This window comes from Phocoena sinus, chromosome 3 (assembly GCF_008692025.1).
Source record: "Phocoena sinus isolate mPhoSin1 chromosome 3, mPhoSin1.pri, whole genome shotgun sequence".
NCBI classification, from domain to species: Eukaryota; Metazoa; Chordata; class Mammalia; order Artiodactyla; family Phocoenidae; genus Phocoena; species Phocoena sinus.
Window position 1 is genome coordinate 54703501 of NC_045765.1, and position 15455 is coordinate 54718955.

The 15455-nt window shown below is 37.9% G+C and overlaps 1 protein-coding gene and 1 non-coding gene across 16 annotated transcripts in view; one reads left to right on the plus strand and one right to left on the minus strand.

Moving 5' to 3' along the window:
• The window catches only part of LOC116750720 (ankyrin repeat and KH domain-containing protein 1), a 124092-nt gene that overhangs the window by 9698 nt on the left and 98939 nt on the right, over nucleotides 1–15455 (minus strand). For 9 of the 15 annotated variants that reach the window (XR_004349073.1, XR_004349072.1, XM_032625730.1 and 6 more), the window contains 8 exons: nucleotides 11776–11950; nucleotides 10533–10989; nucleotides 9579–9725; nucleotides 7501–7650; nucleotides 5722–7334; nucleotides 2609–2785; nucleotides 747–998; nucleotides 45–193 (listed from right to left, as the gene is read on the minus strand). Coding sequence is in view for 12 of the 15 variants with exons in the window: in XM_032625730.1 (XP_032481621.1) it covers nucleotides 45–193; nucleotides 747–998; nucleotides 2609–2785; nucleotides 5722–7334; nucleotides 7501–7650; nucleotides 9579–9725; nucleotides 10533–10989; nucleotides 11776–11950 (3120 nt within the window). In the remaining 3 variants the exon portion in view is untranslated. Of the gene's footprint in view, nucleotides 1–44; nucleotides 194–746; nucleotides 999–2608; nucleotides 2786–5721; nucleotides 7335–7500; nucleotides 7651–9578; nucleotides 9726–10532; nucleotides 10990–11775; nucleotides 11951–15455 lie in introns of those variants that run through there. The other 6 variants (XM_032625724.1, XM_032625722.1, XM_032625728.1 and 3 more) reach the window with 3 other exon arrangements.
• On the plus strand, nucleotides 12644–12753 carry LOC116752381. The gene has a single exon (XR_004349464.1). It is a non-coding gene; the product is annotated as a U6 spliceosomal RNA (small nuclear RNA).

Sequence of the window (15455 nt, forward strand, 5' to 3'; positions counted from 1 at the left end):
GATGTTTGTCAGCTCACTTTAGAAAAATCCACAAAACTGCTTACCATAGGCTGATGAAAAATGTTAGAGGGGGCTACCATTCCAGAATCATCTCTCTCCATTGGTTGATGCTGAGAGAATGTGCTTGGGTCTGATAATTGTTGATGCATTGGATGGTTCCCTATCACAGACTGTGACCAACCTGATAAGCCTTCTAGAAAGAAGAATTGAGATCAAGGTTAGATATTTATTTGGAATAAAATAAAACATTACCACTGGATTTTTTCATACTAAATTTAATCAAAAGCATTCCTTTGAGAAGCTCAGGACACATTCATGAAAATCTTTGCAAACCAAAATACAAGTTCCTGGAAAACTGGGTGGAGTACTCTGAATACCCCAAACACTCTACCTGTCCTGCAAAAGATTAAGTGCTCTCTGAAAGAAATCAAATGATTGTCCTATTCTATAATGAAAAGCTTAAGAAGGAAAGGAAGTATGCTTTGAATCTTTTACTTCTAATCAAGTCTGTATTTATTATTTTATATATATTACTATCATACATATTACATCTATTATTATGTATACTCCAAACTAACATTCCAGACTTTGAGACTGGACTGAACTCCTCAAAGGTTTAAACAACCTTACTGGTTAAGTGCAGGAACTAATAAGCTTATTTATTTAGGTAAGGAACTAAGTTTAAAAGGCAAAATCCCACAACTTACTCGAGATATCCCTCCAGACAGAGGACGCTGTAACTGTACCTGACATGGCATTGACGCCAAATGACCAGATTCCACTGTGTCCAACAGGAGCAACAAAACTGGTCCCCACAGGGGCTTGTGCAACAGACCCTCCTTGCCGAATTCGGGCTAGTCTCTCTGTTCCAATGGGGGGAGGTATCTTTCGATCCTGACTGGCACTGCCTCCTTTCGGTTGGCCCAATGTTGGTGGGGCAGAAGTGGCTGAAAGAGGTGAAGATGATCCCGAAGAAACAGATGGAATAGGAGAGTCACCTGGTGGCAAAATATTTCTCTATTGTTTTATTACATATAAAAACTAATTATAAGAATATGAGAAACCTTGTTGGAAAGATCTGTTCCACAACATAGGTTCTGGAAAAAAATTTTCATTTTACAAGATCATTCAAATGAAAATATACAGGGACTTCCCTGGTGGAGCAGTGGTTAAGACTCCATGCTCCCAATGCAGGGGGCCCAGGTTCGATTCCTGCTCAGGGAACTAGATCCCACATGCATGCCATAACTAAGAGTTTGCATGCCACAACTAAGGAGCCCACCACCTGCAACTAAGACCTGGTACAACCAAATATATAAGTAAATTTTAAAAAAAAGAAAATATGTAAGTTCTATAAATATTATCCTGTACTACTTCTGCCTGTAGTAAGTATAAACAAATAGTCTAAAAATATAGTAAGTACAGACTAGTCTAAAGAATTTTCTCAAATTGAACTGAACAAGGCTAGAAAGGAAGAAGGTCGTATTTATTCTTATTGTAGTTCTGCTGGCTTGCGTGATCTTGGTTTCCCCACCAGGGTTTGAACGCGGGCCCTCGGCAGTGAAAGCGCAGAGTCCTAACCACTGGACCACCAGGGAATTCCCCTTACTGTAGTTCTAAAGAATCTTCTCAAAACATATATTGTCACATTTTAAATTAACTTAAATGTGGCTATGTTTGCACGGTAACTATCATATTATCTGGAAAATAGCTGCTGGTCCTCTGTAATTATTAGCTGTTTTCTTTTTTCTCTTTCTACAGCCCCTTATTTTTCCCCATAAGGAAGGAAGGTTAAATGTTAGTGAAGCATTGTAGGATTCAATTCACAGCTTTGTTTCTTAATGGGACTCTCAGGTAATATGGGTAGTTTTCCTTGTCAAAGGGCCAATACTCACTGACTTTCTCATGATGCTCATTAAAAAAAAATCAAATCCTGTTCAAATCCTTTTAGAACTTCATCTGTTCTAAATATTGAAATAAGTCAGAACAGAGGAATATTTTCACTTATAAATGGCAATCATACAGTTTCCTCAAATGTAAAAATAAATGAGGAATCATACCAAACTGACCAGATACTTAAATTCAACTTCTTTGCAGACCTAAGAAATTATTTCACAATACTGTCCCCAAAGGGTCTTATAAAACTACTTGTAGTGCCTCTTTTCTTTTTTTTTTGCAGTACGTGGGCCTCTCACTGTTGTGGCCTCTCCCACTGCGGAGCACAGGCTCTGGACGCGCAGGCTCAGCAGCCATGGCTCACGGGCCCAGCCGCTCTGCGGCATGTGGGATCTTCCCAGACCAGGGCATGAACTCGTGTCCCCTGCATCGGCAGGTGGACTCTCAACCACTGCACCACCAGGGAAGCCCAGTGCCTCTTTTCTTGATCTAAGTCTCAGTGTAATCTCAATTCTGGCTTGGAAGAATAGCTTCACCCTTCTCAAGTTTTCTATCCTATAAATGACTGATAATTTTTGACATGACTGCAATACAAACCTTGGGTATTTGCATACAATTTAGATTACTAAAGTTACAATATAGCGTTCCCTGAAACAAATGGTTTAATAACTTATTCAAGACTCTTTGGGAAGAGTTCCTCCAGGATTCCTACATGAGTTTGAGGCGCTTGTCCAAGGGTGGGGAGAAAAATGTTGTCTGTTGAAACTGGGAGTCCCAACGGGAGCTGGCCCTTGCAGGAAAACCCGAGTTCCTGGTATGCCGGAAAAACTTGTCAGAGGAGCAGAAGAGGAAGATTGGGAGCTGCCTGATGGGTCAATGGATGGTAACCCTGAAATAAAAACAGGTCCAAGACATCAAATTAGCCAAGGCTTTAAAAATGAATGTCCAAAGCTTACCTAATTCCTCTTTAAAAAAGAAGAAAGAATGCAGTTTATTTTGTGGATCACAGCAATAAGAATCCATTTATATCATACTGTATGTCCCCAAACTATTTTTTTCTTACAGTCCAGAAGAATATCACCAAGCAGGACTAAATATAGAAATGTGAGCCCAATGTTTAGGAATGGCAGTCACCTGGAATATGTTCTAGATAAATCTCAAAGCTTTCATTGGAGGGGACATGAAATAAGAGCATGTTGTGTTACCCATCACTTAGAAATATAGCTGTTCATCTATATAACTATAGTCATTTCCTGTGCAAGATGAGTAACAAAACCTACCAATGTTTGCTTCCTAACATGAAAGGAAAGCATACTATTCAACTAAAGATAATTTCAGTATTCCATCTGATTAAAAAAAAAAATCAACAGCTGCAAACTACATCAAAGTTTCTATCTAGTTTGCATGAGTCTGAATTTAGCAGTATTCTCAAATTCCACTGCTTTCTCTGGAGAACATTTTAGGGAAAGAGGTCAAGGATCTGGAAAAGGACTATAGGTACTCATTTCAGAAAAAAGTAGTTAATATCAACATAAAAAATTCAAAACTTTTCAAGCAGGTCTTATTCATCTATAAAGTATATAATTCAAAGGCTTTTAGTATATTCACAGGGTTGTACAACCATCACCACAATCAATTTTAGAACATTTTTGTCTACCCTAAAAGAAACTCTGTATGCATTATCTGTCACTCTCTATCCTCCTTTACCCCATATCTGAACCTCTAAGCAACCACTAATATATTTTCTGTCTCTCTAGATTTGCTTATTCTGGAAATTTTATATAAAAAGAATTATATAATATGTGGTCTTTTGTGACTGGCTTCTTTCACTCAGCAAAATGTTTTCAGTCTACCCATGTTGTAGCACAAATGAGTACTTCATTTCTTTCATTGTATCTCATAATACAGAATATACATTATACTAAGAATAATATCTTATACAGATATACCACATTTTGTTTTTCCATTCATCAGCTGATGGACATTGGACTGTTTCCACATTTTGGCTCTTAGGAATGGTGTTGCTATGAACATTTATGTACCAGTCTTTGTGTAGACACATGTTTTCTCTTGGGTATACCTAGGAACAGAATTACTGGATCATATGGAACTCTTTTTAACTTTTTGAGGAACTGTTGAACTGTTTTTCCAAATGACGTACCATTTTAAGTTTCTACCAGCAGTGTTTGAAGGTTTCAGTTTCTCCACATGCTTTCCTGTCTTTTTAAGTATCACTATTTCTTACCTGCAAACTAGGAAAACTAAACTATATCCACGAAAGAAGAGCATCAACAAAAGAAACCACCCAGTCAGTTAAGAAATGAAGCCAAGCTTAATCAATCCTGGACCCCGGAAGGAAGGTCAAGGATTAATGCTTGCTTTTTTAAAAAATTATTTTTTAACTAGTAATAAATAATTTTGATGTTATAGATCTGAATAATTCAGGTTCCCAAACCTTGTTTGCTACCAAACTAGATGGATGATTTCCTTGACTTTCTTTTCTCCAGCCATTCATAATCTGCACATCTTCTGGGATATAGAATGTGGAGTGCAAAGAGCTCAAACATTGGAATATGAGAGATCTGAAGTCCCACTCTAGCTAAGGCACTCTAAATTCACGTATTAGTTAGTGCCAATCAAGTCAAGGATTAATTAAAAAATTAATTTTTACCACAGTCTGAGCACTGGCAATGAGCTCTTCTTTCATTCTGGGGCCTCTGAAAACCTTTTTATTAGTCTGCCAAAATGAAAAGTTAAAATAGATACCTATTTATAGAAAAGAAGAAAAAAAATCCAAGAGAATATTTTGGACCACAGACTGTCTTATGCAAGCTTTATTTCTATTCAAAAGATGATGTAACAGCTATGTTTTCCTGAAAAGATAAGTAAATGGAAACATATCTGATAGAAAAGCTAAGGCTATGCCATATCCATAAACTCACAAATTTTAAACAACCTAGATCAGTTTATAATTAGCAAAAAGGAAAGATGGGCTATGGGACAGTTTTTCAACTGGAAGAAAAATGCTAAGTGGCACTAGTTCTTATTACCCCCATTCTAGGTCAGCCACAATTTCTAATTTGTTTTTCAGAATAGAGCAAAGAGATTGGACTAAAATTTGGCCCTTAGACTCTGGAAAATAGATTCTGGTTTTCCAAATATCTCCAAGTCACCACTAGCCTCTTATCTTTCTAAATCTTTCTTATACTGACTCAGCAGCTAATTTCTAATTTCAAAGAACAAACAGCTGGTTCAAAATGTTTTTTTTTTTTTTGTTAAATATGAGCCTATACATGACTGGATCTCTTCAAATAGCTCTATCTAATATAAATAATATAGCGTTATGACATCATTTAATATTCATTCTGAGCACCCAAGACTGAAAACAAAGAATGTAGATTATGGACTGTAACCTAAACACCTTCGTAACCCAACCTTTTTAATCTCAGAAATGCAGGCAATCACTATGATTTAAAAAATGTCTGTAAATTTGGAATGCTTGAAGCATCCTATGAGTCCTTTTTTATTAATATCATCTTATACCAATTCTAAGAAAATGGGCTGACACAAGGTATAACTTCCTTGAAATGAGGTACAGAGAGATCACAAAAGAGAATATAAAGCAGCTCATATGTGAGTGACTTACCTACATTTTGGCCACTCAATCAGCAGTCATTAAGGGGTCTTTACTATTTATGACAAACCTTCATTTCTTTAAAAGATCATGCAATATTATGTACAAAATAAATGCTTTATTATTTTGGAAGGTTAGATTATGTTGTTAAAGCCCCAAACTGTGAGGTAATGATAGTTATAATAACTTACCAACTGGACTAGTAGAAACTCGCTGGGAAGGTGATCTGAAGCCAGGTGCCTTGGAGTTGTCAGGGTGCACATTTTCCAAGTGTCCAAGTACAGAGTTACCCAGGAACGCTGACTGAACAGTGAAAGAGGCATCTGCAGTAACTCGTGAGGACAGTGGACCATCTCCCCAACCCTGGTTAGCTGGCACCTGACTGCTGTCAAAAAGACTACTGAAGTGATTGAAAAGTGTGGCTGGGCCAAACGTAGGTGGCAAAGATTTATTTGCTGGGTTAATGTGCATCTGAGAACCATTCATAATGTTCATGGCTGAAGAAAGCTGCACTGCAGCTGGTGGGCCTTGAGGTGGTGTTAAAGGAACTGGATTTGTCACAAAAATAGACTGGGGATCCTGGTGTATAGTTGCATTTGGTACCACCGAGTAAAAAGAACTTCTGGGTTGCATTCGATGAGAAACTCGAGGTGCTGGTACAGCTAACTGAGGTAAATTACTGGTATCCTGATTATCAGCAGCAACCAGTCTAGGTGATGCCAAAGTCAATGGAGCAGGTTCTGAATTAGATGCAAAAGGCATTGACATAGGACTTAAATCAGACACACTGGATGGCTGTGTTTCCTCCTGTGTGTTATTGGAGGGAGGAGTGGGACTACCAGATGGGTGAGTTTCTGGAGCTCCTGGGGTGTTGCTGGCAGAGCTACTGCAGCTGTTGGCAGTTGAAGAGGGGGTACACAGGTTTGCCATGGACTGGTCCTGTGTGGACACTTTCTCTTTGGGGGCTGGCATGGAAGAGAAAGACTCCGTCTTTTGTGAAGAAAGCTGTGCTTGAGGAGTACTTGCAGGCAGAAATGTGGTGGGAACTTGCCCACTAGTGATAGGTGCAGAGGAGACAGAAGGCAGGGAACTACAAGTGCTTGTCACAGAGGAAATCACTGCTGCTGGAGGACTTGTCTTAGGCACACAGGCAAACAACTGCTTTCTGACTGATGAAGGAGTCCGGGTATTAGTCACACACAGTTGCTGACTGGCAGCAACTACAGAAGAGACAGTGATAGGACAACTGGCAGTAGCTAGTCCAGCAGACTCTGAGGGTAAAACAGTCCCGTTCTGGTTAGGTAGACGGCCTGTATTATTATGCTTTGGAGAGCTATTTGTGTTGCCAGGATTCACAGGTCTCACTGGGAATGGTCCCCAAGTGTTAGGAGAAGGTGAAAATGTTCCTCCAAACTGGGCCATGGGTAAACGAGGATGCCGAATCTGTTGCATAGTTTGAGCAGCCAGCAGGGCAAAATGAGGGTGAGGATAAGCTAAGGGTAGAGAAACTGGGAAAGAAGAACGTACATTTGCTGGAACGTTCTTATTAAGTTTATTAGTGGGCTGGAACGTAGATAATGTTGTTGCCTGTGAAGTTACAAGACTTGGCGCACCCAAGGGAAATGCATTTTTACTGGAAGCTGCTGTGGTGCCTACTCCAGATGAGAAGTTTGCATGGATGGCTTTGGTGCTGGCAGGTGTTCTGATATGGTTTTTAGGAATCAAGTCTTCCAGTTCCTTAGCAGGATCTTGAATAAGTGCATTGATAAGTTGAACTGCATATCTTGTTGATTCTGTACCACCCCTGGGGAGAAAACAAACAAAAAAACAGAACAAGATCAAAAATATACAAAACTAGGTCATCTTTATCATGAAACAGAATTCTTGATTGTACCATACCTAACAAAAATGTACTTCTAATAAAATTTAATTTCCTCATAGAACTAACGATACATATATCTCACAATTACCTTATTGTGATCATTCTCTCGCCATTCTTATCTTTTTGTTTATCCACATCAATATGGGCACCAGTAACATCTTGTATTGCAGTAATGTTGCATCCTCCTCTTCCCATTATCCTGGAAACCACTGAGGCTGGAACAGACAATTTCTTTGACCTACAAAATGAAGACCACACATGAGCTTATGAAATCAAAAGGTCTATTAAAAAAGATGTCTCAGGCTTTCCTGGTGGCGCAGTGGTTGGGAATCCGCCTGCCAATGCAGGGGATATGGGTTCAATCCCTGGCCTGGGAGGATCCCACATGCCATGGAGCAACTAAGCCTGTGTGCCACAACTACTGAAGCCCACGCGCCTAGAGCCCGTGCTCGGCAACACAAGAAGCCACCGCAGTGAGAAGCCCATGCACCGCAGGGAGGAGTGGCCCCTGCTCGCCACAACTAGAGAGAGCCCGCGCACAGCAACAAAGACCCAACGCAGCCAAAAATAAATTAATTAATAAAAAAAAGATGTCTCAGTAAGTATGTTCATGAACATTTGTAGAATAGTATTTCTCAAACCTTAAAGAGGAAATTACTAGAAGTTTTTATTTTAGAAACTGGCCTCTTATTATATTGAATTTAATTTAGTGAAGGTAAAAAACACACTGCCATTTAAAAAAATTATATTTAAGTCACTCATGATCTCAGCATTCAAATCTGCATAAACTATCACATGTTAACTAAACTGCAATGATCATATATCGATACTTTCAAAATTAAAATAATGCATACCACATTGTTAAACTCCATACTGAAAATGAATAAAGGCAGCTTATCAGTGTCAACAACTTTACTTAGCAATAAAAAATAAAGTCTCAGATTTGTACATAAAAAGCAATCCACAGGTGGAGCCTGGGACTTCCACTTGTGTGAGAAAACACCAGAGGCTGATTTTGGGATCTGACAAGATGGCCTGGGTGTCCTGCAGGATTATCACAGAAACCCAGTGTTTGCTGGCAGAACCAAATGAGAACAACACCCATTATTTTCATGTGGTCACTGCTGGCTGCCAGGATTCCCTCCTAGGGAGGGACCCTCAAACTTTGAACTATACCTTCCAGAAGAATACCCAATTGTAGACTCTAAAATACATTTCATGATCAAAATTTAATATCCTAATGTAGACAAACTGGGAAGAATATATTTAGCTATTTTGAAAGCTAGAGCATAGACCAGGCCATGAATAATACTTAAATCAATCTGATCATCAATTGTGCTTCACTTCTGTTCTGCCAAGACTTCTTCCTTTTTTGTTTGCTTTTAATGGACACAAAGTCTTAGAAAAATTACAGAATAAAAACTCAGACATCTTAGTCCTTTGGTGATTAAGTGCACATTAGCAAACCTATGTCTTATTCTGATTCCCTGTTGTAAAGCATGAGCAGAGGCTAGAAATACCTTCTGGATTGTGTGAAACATTTAAAAGCAATGGCTCCTGTCTGCTTTTATTCATTTCCCCCATCATGGTTTAAGTATAAAGCAGTGTGAATGAAGGGAGTTGTCAAAGTTAGCTGCAGGGGTGTTGGTATTTGTATTTATTTATTTATTTTGAGGGGAAAGGTAGTTTTAATTTTATGGGCTCCCCCCCACTCTTTATGGTGATCTAACTGCATTGGTTAAAAGCAGATATAGATTCTCTAGCGAAGTCTAACTTTATTTAAATGCTGTAGATGGACAAACTTGTCTGAATCAAAATGGGACCATTAAACAAACATCATAGCCTTCACAAATAGCATTATGACTTTGCTGTCAATTGAATCTTCCCCTTAAGAAGCCTGTGACCTTTTTGTATGGTTTGTCTGTAAACTGTATGTCTTATGTTTTAATAAAATATTTTTTGTTATTCTAAAGCCAACATTTCTTGTATCATATAAAATATGCATACAAAATTTACATACTGTTTCTAATTTTGCTTTAGCCTACTCTGGATGTAGTATGGCATTGCAATTGAATATAATAACCACATTCAAATTATTCATTAATTAACTGGATAACCATCTCACAAGAGGAGAAAAGTTAAAAAGACGAGACTAATACTACTTACCTTCGAACAACTTCTTTCCACCCTTCCTCTCTTTTTTGCCCCCTTTTAGGGCTAGTCAGATTCAGCTTTATGTTTGAAGAGCTTAATGGCAACGACACTGACTTGTACGTTGTTGATAAGGAATTAGGATTCACTTCACCTTCAAGTCTGAGAAGAGAAATATCAAGGCCAATAAATGATAAATTTTAAGATAGAAACTCAAGAGATTTGCTGAAGTATCTGAATTAAAATTTGGCACACCAGGGCTTCCCTGGTGGCGCAGTGGTTAAGAATCCACCTGCCAATGCAGGGACACGGGTTCGAGCCCTGGGCCGGGAAGATCCCACATGCCGTGGAGCAACTAAGCCTGCTCACCACAACTACTGAGCCTGTGCTCTAGAGCCCGCGAGCCACAACTACTGAGCCCACGTGTCTAGAGCCTGTGCCCTGCAACAGGAGAAGCCACTGCAATGAGAAGCCCGCGCACCGCAACAAAGAGTAGCCCCCGCTCGCCACAACTAGAGAAAGCCCGCGTGCAGCAACCAAGACCCAATGCAGCCAAAATTAAATAAATATATATAAAAAAACCCAAAAACCTTGTTAAAAAAAAATTTGGCACATCAAATTATTAACAATTCAGAAAAATAGAAATAGGGCAAAGAGTCCATTATTTATTTTAGTATTAAAATGTATTCAGAAGCCAAAAGAACTATATATAATCAATAAAAATGACATAGTTAAAATCAAGGAACGCTAATATTTTCAGCTTCAAAGTTGAATGTTAAAAGTTCTAACAATCTCATTGCATAACTAGCACATGATAAGGAGCACACTGGTGAATTTCAGTTTTAAATGCTGAAGACAGGTAATGTGGTAGACTTCAATTGTTCAACACAACTTATGTTACTTCAAGTTCTTGTGCCAGGCATGAAAAAGGAAAGGTAGGTGCAGAGTTAACAAGTCAGAAAATTTTACCGTGTCTGAGTTTTGGAAGCAGCAGTACTTGTCTTTTCTTCTTGGGAATGGAGTAGCAGTGAGGGGTATCTCCTATCACTAGAGGAATTCACATCCATAGTGAAATTTAACTCTTGGCTTTTACCACCACTACTACTCTCACTGTTGCAATCTGTGCTGTCCAAGTTATCTGAATCACTATTCCCACCTGCACCGCCACCTCTGGGTTCTCCATTTATTTTATTCTTATCTGCCTTTTGCTGTGCTAAGGATATATGTTGTTCTGGTAATATTAAATGTGCAGTGGGAGGTGTCTCTTTTGTTTTGTTCTTCTTATTTTTCCGATTGGTGCTGGGAGTTGTCACAACATTGGCCCTTTTTTTCCCAAACACATTTGTGAATGTTGCAGATGTTGCAGAGATTCCGATTGTGGTGGTGGTGGTCGCGCTAGGAGGTTCTATGGGAACTTCTTGCTCCACTGAAATTATGAAAAAGGATAAAAATCACACTGAGAGCCACAGACCTCAAAACAAATTGTGACAGAATATACCTAATAATTCAGACCCTTAGGTCATATTTTCCTTTTACCAGTATTCACTAGTAAATAAAGAAATCTTTACTGTTGTGAGAATACACTATATCATATTTTGATGTCTAACTTGGTATAAAACATTAACATTCTTAAGATCTGAAATGCTAGTCTCATAAACTATACAAAAATCACAATATAGTTTGAATTTAAGAAATTTTTCAAATAGCATTTTAGAATTAGAAGTCAAATAGAGCAAAATTATTTGCCTACTACAACCACTGCCAGACTGTACAATAAACAACTCTGAGAGTAATGGACCCCAACCCAATAGAGCTTCAAGACTGAACCTTAGTTAAAAATTTATTGAGGAACTGGACCTCTTCCCAGTTTCCAACTGGGGAAGGAGAGGGTAGAGAAGAACCTGAAGAAAAGCTGGCAAACCTCTTACTGTTATCACTTAGGACATACATAATGTTTTTACAGGGGAACTTAAGTTACAACTGAATGTCTTCAAATTATGTGCTTGCCTTCCCCCTTCAGTTTCTCTGTGTCACTTTACAATGTAAAATATTTAGAAGTATTTACTATGGAAGTCAACTGTCTATTTCAGATTAAAGTAACTGAATATTTAACTAGAATTAGTTTTGAGAGTTTTGAGAGCAAAAAGCACTCAAAATGAAGTTGATAAACACAGAAGAATTTTATCACTAATTCAGATGGTTCATTGCTCACCATCTTCATCATTCTCCTCTTCATCTTCATCCTCTGGTAGTTCTGAATTCTCCTTAGGTTTGTTTTCCTCATCTTCTTCCTGCTTCCTTTTCTGCTCCTCTTTTTTCTTTTTTCTCTTTTCTTTTCTTTTCTCTCTTTTAGCTGCAAGAGCCTGCTTTCTGCTCTCCTCTCTTGACTGCAAATAAAGTAGGTATCTCATTTTATCAATAAGGCAGTAATTTAAAAAAAATAATGAAATGATATTTTTGTTTATGATACATGGGGTTTCCCATAGATGTCAGTCTTAACACACATTTATAAAAGCAACAAAAGAAGAAATAGGTAAGCTGGACATAATCAAAATTAAAAGTTTTTGTGTTTCAAAGGGATCATCAATAAAGTGAAAAGACAACCCATAAAATGGTGAAAAATTTTTGCTTATCTGGTAAGGGCTTGTATCAAGAATTTATAAAGAACTCGTTAACTCAATAATGAAAAGACAAATAACTCAATTAAAAAATGGGCAAAGGATCTGAACAGACATTTCTCCAAACAACATATACAAATGGCCAATAAACACATGAAGAGATAGATGCTCAGTATCACAAGCCATCAGGGAAAAGCAAATCAAATCAAAATGAGATACCCACTTCACTGTCACTAGGATGCCTATAATCAACAAAAAGACAGATAAAACAAATCATGGTGAGGATATGAAGAAATCGAAGCCTTCATATACTGCTGGTAGGATCATAAAATGGTGCCGCTACCTTGGAAAACAATCTAGAAGTTTCTCAAATGGTTAAACACAGAACTGCCATATGATCTAGCAATTCCATTCCTAGATATATACCCAATGAAAACATATTCATACAAAAACTTGTACACCATGCTTGCTTCAGCACCATATATACTAAAAAAATTGAAATAACACAGAGAAGATTAGCAGGGCTCCTGCATAAGGATGAAACACAAATTCATGAAGCATTCCAAGTTAAAACAAAACAAACAAAAAACTTGTATACCTATGAAATAGAAACAACCTACATGTCCATCAACTAATAAATGGGTAAACAAAATGTGGTATATCTATATAATGGGATATTATGCAGCAGTAAATAAATAAATAAATAAATAAATAAATAAATGAAGTACTGATACATGCTACAACATGGATGAACCTTGAATACATTATGAATTGCAAGAAGCCAGTCACAGAGGACCAAATACTGTCTGATTCCATTTATATGAAATGTCCAGAATAAGCAAAACCATAGATTTATGTGGCATTTGTTTGACTAAAATGCAGCTATTGCTGGAAAGGGTGTGGAGAAAAGGGAACCCTCTCGCACTGCTGGTGGAAATGTAAATTGATACAGCCACTAAGGAGAACAGTATGGAGGTTCCTTAAAAAACTAAAAATAGAACTACCATACGACCGAGCAATCTCACTACGGGGCATATACCCTGAGAAAACCGTAATTCAAAAAGGGTCATGTACCACAATGTTCATTGTGGCTCTATTTACAATAGCTAGGACATGGAATCAACCTAAATGCCCATTGACAGATGAATGGATAAAGAAGATGTGGCACATATATACAATGGAATATTACTCAGTCATAAAAAGAAATGAAATTGAGTTACTTGTAGTGAGGTGGATGGACCTAGAGACTGTAATACAGAGTGAAGGAAGTCAGAAAGATAAAAACGAATACCATATGCTAACACATATATATGGAATCTAAAAAAAAAAAAAGGTTCTGAAGAACCTAGGGGCAGGACAGGAATAAAGACTTAGACATAGAGAATGGACATGAGGATGGGGGAGGGGGAAGGGTAAACTGGGACAAGTGAGAGAGTGGCATGGACATATATACACTACCAAATGTAAAACAGATAGCTAGTGGGAAGCAGCCACATAGCACAGGGAGATCAGCTCGATGCTTTGTGTCCACCTAGACAGGTGGGATAGGGAGGGTGGGAGGGAGAAGCAAGAGGGAGGAGATATGGGGATATATGTATATATCACTTTGTTATACAGCAGAAACTAACACACCACTATAAAGCAATTATACTCCAATAAAGATGTTAAAAAAATAAAATAAAATGCAGCTATTATGCTTTTATAAGGTATTAACAAATTTCACTATGAAAATATCCACAGGAGGCCATTATAGAAATTACTTTCACCTTACTTTATAGCTTTGCTTTGGTTAGTACTAGAAAATATATTTTTTTCAGACAGGGGAACATGGTAATGGTCACCTCACATCATAATGAAAACTCAAAACAAACAGAAAATACATCAAATTACTCATATTTGTGTGGAAATTATCTAAAAAAGGTTCACCATAAGAATCTGTCAGTGAAGTCCAGTTGTCCTGGTAATTAAGTAAAGCATTTTCCTCAAAACTATAATTTACCATTCTGAGTCATGAGTTACTCTTTGACATTTTTACTTATCTAATCAGGCATTGGCAAACTATGGCCTGAATGTTAAGACTTTTACATTTTAAATGGTTGAAAAAATAAAAAGAAGAATATTTTGTGACATGAAAATATTATGAAATTAAAATTTTGATGTCCATAAATAAAGTTCTATTGGAACACATTCATTTAGGCATTGTCTATGGGTGCTTTCGTGCTATAACAGCAGAGTCAAGGAGTTATGACAGAGATCGTATGGGCCTACAAAGCCTAAAATATTTACTCTTCAGCATTTCATAGAAAAAGTCTGTTGGGAATTCCCTGGTGGTCCAGTGGTTAGGACTCTGCGCTCTCACTGCCAAGGGCCTGGGTTCAGTCCCTTGTCGGGGAACTAAGATCCCACAACCACGAGGTGAAACCAAAAAAATTTTTTAATTAAAAGAATAAAAAAATAAAAAGTTGGGTTTCCCTGGCGGTGCAGTGGTTGAGAGTCCGCCTGCCAATGCAGGGGACGCGGGTTCGTGCCCTGGTCCAGGAAGATCCCACATGCCGCGGAGCGGCTAGGCCCATGAGCCATGGCCACTGAGCCTGCGCGTCCAGAGCCTGTGCTCCACAACGGGAGAGACCACAGCAGTGAGAGGCCCACGTACCGCAAAAAAATAAAAAATAATAAAATAAAGTCTGTCAACCCCCTATGTAAATGAGAAAGGGGCTGAGCATTAAGAGAAAAAATAATTGTTAACTGAATATGCAGTTTCATCACTCGATTGGCATAAGAGCAAAACGGCTGTTTAAGGAATTGCTGACCATATCCCTGGGTAGTTAAACAAAACTAAAAATTACAGAACACAGGAGGGACCTTAGTAGTCATCAATCTTCAAACTTCATTTAAAAATGAATATTAGTTTCCCCCTTCTGATTTTAACTGTAATCAAGTTTATCATGGAGGTATTAAATTTATTTAATTTCCTAATGATAAAACTTTAAGGTTTATACCCTTCCCCCTGTTATAAGCAATTTAACAGTGAATGTCCTTTTGTATGTTCACATCTTTGAGCATTTATCAAAGTATTTACCTTAGGCTAAATTTCTAGAAGACGAGTGACTGGAGTAGGTATGCACCCTTTTTAATTTAATGCATTTGTCAAATCATCTCCATTAATAGTTATACTAATTTATACCATACATCAAAAATCATACTAGAAGGCTAATTTCTGCATACCCTAGCCATCAATATCTATTACCAAACCTTTAAATTTTAAGTTTTCCTA